This window comes from Passer domesticus, chromosome 10 (genome assembly GCF_036417665.1).
Source record: "Passer domesticus isolate bPasDom1 chromosome 10, bPasDom1.hap1, whole genome shotgun sequence".
Taxonomy (NCBI): domain Eukaryota; kingdom Metazoa; phylum Chordata; class Aves; order Passeriformes; family Passeridae; genus Passer; species Passer domesticus.
The window spans coordinates 4,613,287-4,626,294 of NC_087483.1; the positions used below are offsets into that span (position 1 = coordinate 4,613,287).

The 13,008-nt window shown below is 43.3% G+C and overlaps 1 protein-coding gene across 2 annotated transcripts in view; it reads right to left on the minus strand.

Annotated features, from left to right (window-relative positions):
- TRAF3IP1 (TRAF3 interacting protein 1) overlaps positions 1–13,008 on the minus strand; it is a 28,556-nt gene that overhangs the window by 11,563 nt on the left and 3,985 nt on the right. The window contains exons 6-13 of one of the 2 annotated variants that reach the window (XM_064433419.1): positions 12,451–12,528; positions 7,933–8,008; positions 7,758–7,832; positions 5,336–5,434; positions 2,224–2,305; positions 1,469–1,552; positions 1,056–1,167; positions 502–538 (exon numbers count right to left, since the gene is read on the minus strand). In XM_064433419.1, coding sequence (XP_064289489.1) covers positions 502–538; positions 1,056–1,167; positions 1,469–1,552; positions 2,224–2,305; positions 5,336–5,434; positions 7,758–7,832; positions 7,933–8,008; positions 12,451–12,528 — 643 coding nt within the window. The remainder of the gene's footprint in view (positions 1–501; positions 539–1,055; positions 1,168–1,468; positions 1,553–2,223; positions 2,306–5,335; positions 5,435–7,757; positions 7,833–7,932; positions 8,009–12,450; positions 12,529–13,008) is intronic. The other variant, XM_064433420.1, reaches the window with a different exon arrangement.

Below are 13,008 nucleotides of genomic sequence, written 5' to 3' on the forward strand. Positions count from 1 at the left end.
TAAGCATTGATGGACACTAAACAATTTTAAACATTCAGACAATAAAACCCAACTGCTTTGTTTTTTTAATGTAGACAATTTTTTAGAGCAACATAAGCAGCATTTTATTTTGTATTTTAAACACTGACACACAAGGTATTTGTTATCTGACCTTTTTTCTCCCAAGCTTTTCTAGAACTTGTCTTTCAATCCAACCTTGTATCTCGGAGCTGACAAGCTGTACCTGACACTTGAAGAAACATTAATTTATGAGCTTTATGCAGAATTTTAAATCCTGCTGACATTGACGATGCATAGAAAATGTGTCCTTAACACAGTTGTAAATCCAGCTGCACAGGAAAACAAGCCTGGGTAAGTAAGTTGGTTTTCCTGCAAACGTTGCAAACTCCTTCCCTCAGGAGGAATTTTAGTGCTCTGTTCAGCACTTTAAGTGTTCAGCATTTGGTTTAAACCCAGGGGTTGATTCTAGATCTGTACAAATATACATAAAAGCAACCGTACCATGCTTTTGATCCTCAACCAGCTCCACTTCTGGCTCCTACACATGCAGGAAGAGAGCTTTAGTTGCAAAAAGTTGTCATTGCTGTAATATGGAACTATTCAAAAATATTCAGCTGGAGGGTATTTCAACAAGTCAGGGAATCATGGAATGGTTTGGGTGGGAAGGAACCTTAAAGCTCATCCCATTCCACCCTTGCCATGGGGAGGGGCACCTTCCATCATCCCAGGTTCCTGCAAGACCCATCCAACCTGGCCTGGGACACTGCCAGGGATCCAGGGGCAGCCACAGCTGCTCTGGGAATTCCAGTCCAGCCCCTCCCCACCCTCGGAGCCAGGAATTCCTTGCAATATCCCACCCATCCCTGCCCTCTGGCAGTGGAAGCCATTCCCTGTGTCCTGTCCCTCCATCCCTTGTCCCCAGTCCCTCTCCAGCTCTCCTGGAGCCCCTTCAGGCCCTGGAAGGGGCTCTGAGCTCTCCCTGGAGCCTTCTCGTCAGGCTGGACATTCCAAACAAAATATGGAAAGAGGTTCAGTCAGCTGCAACAGGAACAGACCTTTGGCATCTCTGGCAGAGGTGCTGCTGTCTCCACCACGAACTGCTCGTCCTCCTCATCAGACACCTGCTGCTCCCTGAGCACAGCCGGGGCCATTTTAGAGCTGCCGCTCCTGTTAGGGACACAGGGAACAGGGGAATGAATGGAATGAGATCTAACCAGAATAAACTACACTCAGCTGAAAGCCATCAAAAGATCACAGAACCCCAGAATCAATGAGGCTGGAAAAGCTCTTCAAGTCCAACCTGTGAGCAATCCCAACCCCGAGCACTGAGTGCCACGTCCAGGCCTTCCTTGGACACTCCAGGGATGGGAACTCCACCATGAGGTGACCATCCCAAACTGCAATGCCAGAGGAGCTGCGAAGGGTGTGCTCCAAGGAACATCCCCTCTGCATCTCGCTCATCCCTCACCTTTCTGGGATTAAGAGCTCAGTGCTCTCCTGATGTTTCACTCGCGGAGGTGCCGGCCTCGCGCTGCCAGGACGGGGAATCCTTCTGCAAGAACAGTGGGAACAGGGAAAAATCACATTCATGAGGGACAGTGTGGCATTCACACCCTCTGAAAAAATCCCTTCACCCAGGATTCTTCTCCTGAGAAGCCTCAGAGAAAAAGGAAAACAATTCTCATCTCATTTGCTTCTCCTGTGTTGTGCTCATGTGGAATGTGTTTGGAGATTGTTTACCCACAGGTGATTGTTCCATTGGATTCTGCTGTGAGTTGACTCTTTGGCCAATCAGGGCCAAGCTGTGTCAGGACTCTGAAAAGAGTCACAAGTTTTCACTATTATCTTTTTAGCCTTCTGTAAGTATCCTTTCTTTATTCTTTAGTATAGTTTAGTATAGTATTCTTTAATATAATAGAGTATCACAAAATAATAAATTAGCCTTCTGAGAACATGGAGTCAGATGCATCATTCCTCCCTGCCATAGGGGTTCCTGCAAATACAGCAACACAACCCTTTGCTGAGAAAAAAAAAATAAATCCAAACATTCAAATTAAAAAGCAACTTCACCTCATCCATAATACCATCCTTATGGAATGCACAGAGGAAATGCAATGTACTCCTCAAAAATCTTACTAAAAATTTTACTCAAAACTTTTACTAAAAATTTTACTCCATGGAGCAGTTTATGGGTTGAGAAGGGAAGAAAGGATGGAAACACACCTTTGGGCAGGCCGAGGTGGGACATCAGGAGGTGCTTCCCCATTTTCAGGCTTGTCAGGAGCTGCATTCTCCACTTCTCTTTCTATTAAACAAAACATCATAAAACTGGGGCTTAGCTGGGCTAGGAAAACCTCAGGTTTTTATGACAGCATTTGGAATCTTAGCACTGCACTGAAAAAAAAACCACTTAAATTTCTTCCTAAGTTTCTTAATATTGTGAAATTTCCCCCTCTGTGAAAATGACATCATCTCACTCAATGCTTTTGTCTCCCTTAACCTCTTATATTCCCCTACTGGGATTCTTGCTTGAGGTGGTGGCTACTCCTCGAGTAAAGTCTACTCAAAGCATCTAAACTCAGCCAATTATGTTTAAAAATTCTAAAATACATCACAAAAAGGGCAAAAAGCATTACAGAAGAGCTTGATTTATTAAAAAGCACGTTTTTCTGTTAAAAGTTTTCAACTATGTTTGATGCTGCTCTTTTGTCACTGGAATGTTATTGAGTCTCTGGCAAATTAATCTGTAAATAACAAACAGATTGATTTTTTAGAAAAATTCTATGTATTCTGCAATCTGATCAAGTTAGGCATGAAGCACACAACAGGAATTACATCCAGAACCTGAGAATTACTCCCAGGGCCAGGAAAATTGGGATAGAGAGCCTTGTTGCTCTGCAACAAAATATAACTGAAACAGACAGAAATAATGCTCTAAAAGATCCAGGAAAATCAGTTTACTTCACCTAATAAACAATGTTTTATAATCCTGGGCTCATAGAATGGCTTGGATTTGGATCTTAAAGGTCCTGAACCTAAAAAATGAGGGGTTTACAGTGCCTTGGTGAATAAAGCTGAAAAACAAGATCAGTCAATAAAATAAAGGTTGAGCTCAATGGTAAAGGTTCGACTTGATGATTTTGGAGAACTTTTCCAACTTTCATTATTATTCTGATCCTGAATATTTGGTTCTCAAACCACCCGGGGATCCAATCCAAATCCATAATGAACCTGGGGCTACTCCTCTTACATCCATCCCAATTATACCATAAATTTATTTTCCACCCCAGATGCATTCCAAAGGACAAGACAGCTCCAAGAGATGAAAGGGAATTCGTGTGGAAGTTCTCCCAGCTGGGGAAGGTCACACAAATGTCTTGGCCATCCATCCATATTTCATTAGGCTGCCACAGCCATGAGGCCCTGGAGGCCAAAGGTGGGCTGGGAACACCTCCCACATCCAGGAGATCCATCCTCCCAACCAGCTCAAGCATCTGCAGCTGGAGAGAACAAAAATGCAGCTTTTTGCTGCAATTTCAGCTCCTCCTCCTGCACTTTGCTGCCATGGCTCTATGTGTGTTGTAGCTGGTCACACATCCATGTCTTGGGAGCTATATCCAGCTTGGTGGGGGGGGAAATGGAGGAGTGAGAAAGAATGCAGGGATGGAATTTTCCTCTGGAATCCTGTGTCGTGGTTTGGCCCGGAAATGTGTTTTTGGAAAGGTCTAAGTCGGGCCAATCAGGGGCCAAATTCAAAATTGGCATTTAAGGTGGCCACTAAGGGTTTGGATACGCCTCTGAGAACACACGGGGGTTAAAAGCAGGAGATTCCCAGAGAACTTCCTCTTTGGGAATCTGGCGTTGGTGAGTAGAGTCTGGCCTCTCCCCTGCCCAGCTGTGTCTGGGTGGGGGAGGCCATGACAGGGAGGAGGCCGGGAGCCCCAAAAGGTGCAGAGGTGGAGGAGAACATGCAGGGATTGATGAGACTTGAGATGTCTGGGCAGCCCCCCCCGGAGAGAGGGACAGAGATTGTGCTGGCAACTCAGCCAGCCAGAAGCGGGGGATGCGTCGAGAGAAGGTGCCCGGCAGATGTGGGAGTCCTTGGGCAGGCAGAGTTGAAGATTTTAACCCCTTTGTAGACTAATAGAAACCTTACAAATACTGAATCCTCCTGAATCAGGATGAGGTGAGAGAGAGATGAGAGATGGGCAAGCGTGAGGAAAGCTGGAAGAGAGAAGAATCCTGAGTGGAAGAGATGATGGAGTGGCCTTGGGCTGGACTCTTTCTTGTATAGCCATGGACAGACCCGTGTTTTTTTTTTTTTCCCTGTGACCCAGAGACTGTATTTAGGGGGAGGCAACACCCGGGAGTCAAGAGTGAAGCAGCGGCGTGAACAGAGACGGCTGAAGGGGGTGTGGGATGCCCTCTGTCTCCACGGAGAGGAAGATCTCTGTTCATGAGGCCCCTCGGCCCCAGGGGGTGAAATTTGGGGGGGACTGGTGTCCCAAGAGTTGAGAGACTGCTGTTTCTGGAAGTGGGTGGAGCATCTTTAAACGGGGAGCCCTAAAGGCAGTCCTGGTCCGTGTCCAGTGGTGAGAGCACTGGACATGGGGGGGAGAAGTCACGAGGGCCGATGTTCTTCGGGTGGGGCCATGGATGACGCGGAAGCACAGGAGGTTTCAATTGTGCTTCCGGGGGAGGCCCATGAGGCAAGGGGGGACTCCTCTCTCCCTGATGGATTTGAGGGTTGATAATTTGAGGGGTGGTGAATCTGTGGAGAAAAGGGAGGGGGAGGAGGAAGGTATTTGGAAGGTTTTCATTCTTAGTTTAGTATGTGTTCCTTTCTAGATTTGTAATAAATAAAGTGTTATGTATTTTTTTTTCCCTCCATCCCCGAATGAGAGCCTGCTTTGTTCTGTTCCCGGGTCACATCTCACAGCCACCATTTTGAAAATATACCCTTCATGGGGGCCCTGGCATTGTGCCAGGGTCAAACCATGACATCCTGTAAAATGCAAACACTGAGACTACCAAATAGTTGCACAAAAAGGCAATGTGCAAAGATTCCCTTCTAACACAGAACAACTCACCAAGGGATTCAGGTGCAGCCATTTGCCTCTTGGAAAACAGAAGAACAGGAAAAAGGAAAATAAAAGGAATTGCTTTATCAGGGGATGGACATTTTTCAAGGCAGAGTATGAATCAGATGTGATTAAAACAGACAGCAGCACTTGGGTTAATTGAAATCACCCTCCTTACATCATTTAGCTGCATGGATTTGACCCAAACACTCCAGCTGGGCTTTCCATGGCAGCCACACTTTAACTTTCCCTACCTTTCTGTTTTTCTGCAAGGCCTGGTTCATTTTTCTCCTGCAGCTCAGCAGCACCATCCTCTGAAATCCCATCTGCCACACTCCTCATGTCCACAGCTCCTGTAACAAACCAGTTTATAGTCAAATGAAATCCAAGAGCCAATAAAAATTCAAAATAAAAAGCCATGCTAAATACCTGCTAGGACTTCTTTAAGGGCTACCCTAGTTTAACAAACCTTCTTCAGTGTCAATAAATCACATTCAAGGTGCACAAAGACTTTTTAAATGAGTGCTGACTGAATTCCTGAAAGCTGAAATATTCAGTATAAACCTCTATAATTTATCTGCCCAGAGAGAAGAGACATTTCCTCCTGCTGTACATTGATTTATTTCCAATTAATATAAGGTAAAATAGAAAGCTCTGATCATCATCACCACTGTGCAACATGCATCAGAAAGTTTTCTGATCCTCTGGATTATTCACCTATGACAAGCCCACTGTGTCAAAATAAATGAGAGGTAACGCCCCAAAATATTCCTGGCTCTGATAAACTACAATTTGAGTGCTGCATCAGGGAGAAAGGAGTGTTTTAAAATACTCACCCTAAAGTCATTCCCTCTATTAAACTTATCAGGAAAACTGGATTCTGGTTTTAAAGGGACAATCCCTAAATATCATGTGTCTGGTCCTTACAGTTTAGTGCCATATAAAACAAATATAAAATTTTGGGAAATAAAAGAAGTTATAGGATCAGCTAAGGATCAGTAAGTAGTAAAATAAAGCTGCAGTTTTAATGGAATCCAGACAGGGGTTTTTCAGCTGCCAAATTACTCAGACTTCACAGCACAGGAGATGTGACATAAAAATTTCAATTTTCTAGCACCAACTTGAATGAGGCTCCTAAATTAACACACATACAGGAGGGGTTTTTCCAACTTATTTAAGGTGCCCAAACAAGGCTATTCATTATCCTGAAAACAGGACTGATATAACTCCAGTGTTTTGCCTCATACTCATAGAAATCAAAAAAAAAAAAAAAGTGGGAACTTGGGAAGACTTCCAGTAACATATGATCTCTTTATATGAATTATTAATAATGAGATTGGAAAGTTAAGTGCATGAAGATTTTCATGCACTGATTTTTAATCAGAACTGCCTGTTATTAACAGGCATCAATTCACAGGTGTCACTGAATCTTCTGAATAGAGACATTAAAGTGATTTATTCTTTTATTCTTCTTCTTTAGGATTAAAATACCAGGGGCACAAAGCACTGAAAGGAAATTAGGATCAATCACAGAAATAAGAGGAGGAGGAAAGGCATTGAAATACAAACAGAAATTTCCATTCCACTACTGCTGTCTGAACTCTGGGTACAAGCCACTTTTATTCCTTATCCAGGAGTTTCTCCAGGCTCTTCCTCTTATTCTCCTACACAAAGGGATGGCATTGCTAAGCTAAGATTCTTTTCCTCCTGATGTGCAATATTTGGGATATTCTGAAGATAATCCACTTTCCAGTCAGTGTGTAAACACAAGATTTAAAGGCTGAATTACAGAAGTTGGTGACACAGTGCCAAAGCCCACAGGAACCCGGGCTAGCTCCAAACATTCCAGTAGCCACGACAGGAGTGGGGAACAGCTGGGGACTGGGGTGTGCCCCAACTGAACCTGAAGAGCTGCAAGCCCTGCAGTACATGCTGCTACAGCCATGTCAGGGAGCAGGCAAAGGAGGAAGGAGGAGGCTCTTTGCCTCGAAATTCCACAAGGCAGGTTTATTCCAGGTGAAAGAGATGGATACAGAAAACAACCAATAGGGGCCTTTCAAGGGTGGAGCAAGGGGATTACATCCACACTGTGGGACCAATCAGCATAGGGGGAGGAGAGGGAAAAGACACATGGGCCAATGGGGCGTCGTGGATTAGGGGAGTTCCAAGTGGGTGCTTCAATCAGGGCTTGGCCCCAGGGTGAGTGGCAGGGAACATTCAGGAAAAAGGGGCAGGGTCGCCTTGACAGGCAGGGAAAGAGGGACAGGATCACCTTGACAGGCAGGGAAGGGACTAGAACAAAGGGAGGGGAATAGCTTGAGGGACAGCTTTAAGGGAGGGTACAACTTAGGGAAAGAAGATAACAGAATGAACCATTTAACAATAACTCCATGAAATAAACACGAAGCGCAACATCATAATTGCAAGGAAGCACCTCCACAGAGAAATAATTTATTTGGAAAGCCTGGACCAAGTGTCTACTAAACCAAATTAAAACCACTTCAACCTTCACTTTGCTCTGCTGTAAAAATTTAACAAATGTTACGTGTCAGAAATAGTTGCAGACAAGTCCAAAAGCTTGTTTAGAGAGTAATTACACAGAAATTACCAAAAGCAGGCTGAATTTCTGTCTGCAACTGCACACAGGCAAAGAGAGCAAATTGAACTGAATCTCACTTCCTGTATCCCAAATCCCGTCAGGAAAATTGTCTCTTGGATTCACAAATGCAGGCTGGGAGTACAAACCAAACCCTGGCAAAAATAAACAGGGATATTTAAGTATTTCTGCTATTCCTATTCAATAACCCTGCAGCATATCTGATAGAAATAACAATATCCTCCCTGTGGTTACCTTCTCCTCCGGGCTTGGAGTGATGCCTTGATGCTTTTGCTGCAGGCTGCTTTGATATCCTTGCAGGAGTTTCATTCTGGAAGAAAACAAAACAAAACAATAAAAGACCAGAAATTTATATAACAGTAGATCTAAATATTATATCATTACATCTAAAATTTACTTCCTTGTGTTGCTTTTCTCAGTATTATACAGAGCAAATATTGACCCAAGAATTGATCCACGCGTTTATGTTGAGTTTATATCCCTCACAGCCTGTGGATATTTTTTCCTGGATAAATGCCACCTATTTTCTTTCACTTATTTGATGGAAAACAACTTCCAAATGGGAACTAAGAGTATCCGACCCTGTAGAATAAAAATGTTATAAAAAGGAGGAAGACTCCTACAATCACCTCTGTGTTTCAGCTGCATCAGATAAACAGCTCCTCTTCAACCTGCTGCAAAATCTTTTAGACTTCATTCCAAAAGAGAAGCAAGGATTTTAAAAACTGTGCTACTAGGCTTGCCCAGTCCATTACTTAAATGGCAACTTCCCTGGATAAAAATCCTGCCTAATAACCCAAATCCTGAAATATGTTTAGCACCTCCCAGGATCTCTTTCCTTATGTGCTCTTTTTTTCAGTTCAGTTTTCATCCAAGATTTTTGTTAGCCCTGCTGATCATCATTAAGGTTGGAAAAGACCTCCATGTCCATATTGATAACCTGAGAATCACAAATTCTGCCATTTTTATGCCATCAAAGAATGGTTTGAGTAGAAGGGACTTTAAAGCTCATCACCTTCCACCCCCTGCCCTGGACAGGGAAACTTTCCACCAGAAGGAAACGTTTTTCCTCTACAAATTCTGGTATGTTCTAAGGAAAACCAGACAGAATTCCAATCTTGAAGTGGTTCATCTTAATTTTAATTCTCCATAATAACCTCCACGAGCCCAACACTATGGAAGGAGGGAGAAGAAAGCTCTTATCCCATCAGGAGCACATCTGGCACACTACAGCCCCAGCAGCTCTCTGGGTGAGGTCATTATTAGGACAGGTGGGAAGGGAGCTGCCAATAGGTGCTGAGGCTGCTGCAAGAGGGGATTTGGTCATTTATTTATGTGGCTACAAACAGAACTTTTGTGGAGCCACATGTGCAGCCTGGCAGCAGGTGCAGGGTGAAAGCTGACGTTTACTCACTATGGCAGCACACCAAAACAGAAAGCCCACAATATTTATGATTGAGGGGCTTTCCAAGGGGAGATAAAAGAGGTTATTTCCCTTCAAGACTTTGAAAAGCAGCCACCGGAGCCATTAAAGGGAAATCTTGCACTTCATCTCACACCATGCTGGAAAAACACATTACAGCAGAATCCTTGATGGATGCATGCACGCTTCCCAGTCCTGAGTAATTATGTTTCCACGTGGAGAGGATCCAGAGCCTTCTGCAAACCATCCAGGCTGCTGCTTTGTCCTCATTATTAACCTTTAAAGAGGGCAAATTTCATTTCAAGACAAAAGAAAATGTTTGCTGGTGTTGCAGAGCTCATTACAAAATCAGCCACTGTGATTCCCCCCCTTATTCATCAGCTCTACTGATGGTTCTCTAATAATAAATAAGAATTAACTCTGTGAACAGCAATTTCATCCCACCAACCCTCCACAGTACTTTTCTTCTAATTAAATCCACAGTGCCAGGAGGTATCTTTCCATCTCTACAACAGAAAGCATGCAGGTGTAATTTTATATAAATAAAACCACATACAAGGAAAGATCTCCACATGCTAAGGCCAGTTCGAGTGCTGTGCTGCTAAGATTTGTTAGGAAAATATCAATCAATTCTCTTTTCCTCACCTAAAGTCTGGCAAGATGATGTTCTATTGGTATTAGATCCTGCAAATTAAAAGCTCACAAACACAAAGAGATGAGGAAAATCTCATTAGATCCTGCAAATTGGTATTAGATTGGTATCGGTATTAAATCCTGCAAATTAGAACTTCTCAAACACAAAGAGATGAGGAAAATATCTGTTTTCAAAACAGTTTAAAGGATGGATTTCTGATATAATGACACCAAAGAGAGAGGGACATTCCCAGCTCCAGAGCAGAAATGTTTTAGCCACGTCCTGGACATTTCCATGAAGTGATTCTCTCTGCTGTCCTTTTTTAATTCCACAGTTTCATTACATAACCTAAGTTCCAAGAGGAACAGAAGTTCATTAGGCAGGACTTAGAGAGTGCTTTAAGTGACCATTTCCAGAGCAATAGAGTTTGCAGGGCAAATTCAAACCAATTCTGCAAGTGGCCAGAAATGACAGGATATTACAGAAAGCTTTAGCCAAGAGCTCCAGCTGCCATGGGAAACATGGAAGAGACTTTTCCAAGGTGTTTGGCCTCAGGGGGAAATGATTTACCTGTTCTGTGGCCACTTCCAGCACCAGATGCTCTGTGACCTCCCCCACCTCTTGTCAAGCCTAAGCAATAATGATCTTCATTATTTAGAAGGTCCAAAAGGCCATTTTAAATCTGATTTTTCCCTGAGATGGACTGAGAATGAACAGAACACAACTCAACCCTGATCCCAAACTGCAGGATGCAAGAGCCAGCCTTGAGGCAGCTTCTGATTGCCATGTGGTAGCCAAATGTCTCTTAATTCCTACTTATCCCTACTTTCTTCTAGCTCCAGAAAATTATGGATACCCATGTGATGACTACTGCACACTGCGTAACACAAAGAGTTTCTTTAGCAACAGAAAAATACATTTAAATTACCAAAAAAAGTCAGCTTTAAGTAGATTTGGAAGCTGGCATCAATAATTAGCAGCAAGAAAAACTGAGATTTGCATAAATAGAGAAAATCTCATTAAGCAAAGTCAGGGACTAAACTTTAAGAGATAGCTTTGCTGTATATGTAGAATACTAAAAAAACCCAAAACCCTCTAAATTGATCTGTTCTCTAAAGTAAATGCAGTAAAAAGGTAAAGAGATTAATCCTGAGGAGGAAAACACAGTGACTGACTTCTTGGACACTACCTCAAACTGCTTGACTTCTATTATAGTGGTCAGATATATTCTGTAACTATCTGTAGAAAAAAATACATATAAAAAGGTAAAGAGAGATGCTGAAGATTTATTAATTCTGCAGCACAGATCACAAAATCAGATTCATAATCTTTCATGTGCACAGAAAGTTGTTTGCCTTCTTTTGAATACATTTGTTTCCCTGCCAGGTGATTCAGGTGGAGCCACATTGGTTGAATTGGGGTGAATCCCTGGAAAAAAAGGCTGGAAAACTCCTGGGAGGACCAGAAGATCAACCCTAGTCCATGAGATGCAATTTCCAATGATTTGCTGCTGGAATTTCCTCTAAATCACTTTGTGCAGCTATCTCAGCTCCCAAAATTCACTGGGCAGGTTTTCATGTCACCTCTCCCTTCCCCAACTTTAAATGATGACATGGGCCATGCTCTGCTCCCAAGTTTGTTTTCATCTCAGAAATGAGCAACCTCTGCTGTTACGCAAGCAGGCAGAGGCAGGAATGTCATCTGGATTTCAGGTAATAATTCCAAAGCCTTGGAATCCCTCCCAAAAGCACTTAGGAGGGGAAATGAAACTTTACTGCCCCGCTGCATTATTGTGGTGCCCAAGAGCACGATGAGAGCTTGGGATGAGGCTCAGAATTTCCATTAGAGACCCAATTTGCAGGAAGTTTGACTTGGCCATGAATATTTGCTGGAGGCTAAAAAAAACCCCAAAACTCTTTTATAAGCTCTCCCTCTCAGTGCCAATAACTTAAAGAGTTTGGTTGGACTGGAGTCAAGTAAGAGCCATAAATTTGTCATCTCATAGGGAAGACATGATATGACAGTGGGCCCAGAGACTCCTGCTAGAGCTGGGGTCCTGCCTGGTTTTTCCTCAGCCTATGCTGCTTTAGGTTCATTTACTGAAGTCTCCCTCTTTAAACATTTGGCCACGTGGCTCCATAATTCCCCAAACTGCCTCAGGTCAGCAGGAAGCAGCAGATGGAGGCACAGTGGTGACACAAGCAGCAGCTCCTGTGCAGAGGCACTGAGCTGCTCTTCCAGCTGCAAACCATGGACCCTGAAACAACACTGGACTCCTTTCCTTTCTAAAACAGTAACTGCTGCTAAAATTCAAAAACAAATACAAAGACCCTATCAGCTTTCCAGGAAAGATTCTGAGGAATCAAGAAAACTCTTGACAGGGGGCTGGAAGAGATGAGCTCTAAGGTTCCTCCCAACCCAAACCAGTCTGTGATCCTAAGAAGTGTCCAAAATAAAAATACACAGAAATAAAATCTGCAGAATTAAATAAATTGAGTAGACTTTTTTTTTTGGTCCAAGCTCAGAGATATTTTTAATAAATAAACAATCAAAAAACCCAGGGAAGCATCTATTTAATGTATTTGCCAGCCCAAAAACTTGCTATTTACCCATCTTTCAACCCTACATAATTTTTGAGCAGATTCCCAAATCAAAATGCAACACTTTGGTTATTCCTACCTCCTCCATTACTAACCTCAGTGTCTGGCTGGCACTTGCTATCTTTAGTTGGCCTCTGTGGTTTTCTATGCATGGATTCTTCAGAATCTGAGGGCTGGAAAGAAATGAACTGGTTTAGATTCAAGAGAAGCATTTTGGTGCCCATCAATCCTGAATTTCTACCAACAGAATAGAAAGGCAGAATAGAAAATATTCAGAGGAAGAGGAAATAGAAGAGTAACAAAATGAAAGGCAATGAAGAGGTGGCTCTCAGGGCAGCTAAGGGCCTATAATCCTTAGAACATCCCGGAATCCTAAACTGGTTTGGGCTGGAAGGGACCTTAAAACCATTCAGTCCCATCTCTGAGAAGGCCCTCCAGCACCTGAAGGGAGCCAACAAGAAAGATGGAGAGGGACGTGGATAAGGGCCTGGAGTGACAGGACAGAGGGAATGGTTTCCCACTGCCAGAGGGCAGGGATGGATGGGATATTGGGAAGGAATTGTTCCCTGTGAAGGTGGGGAGCAGCTGGGATGGAATTCCCAGAGCAGCTGTGGCTGCCCCTGGATCCCTGGAAGTGCCCAAGGCCAGGCTGG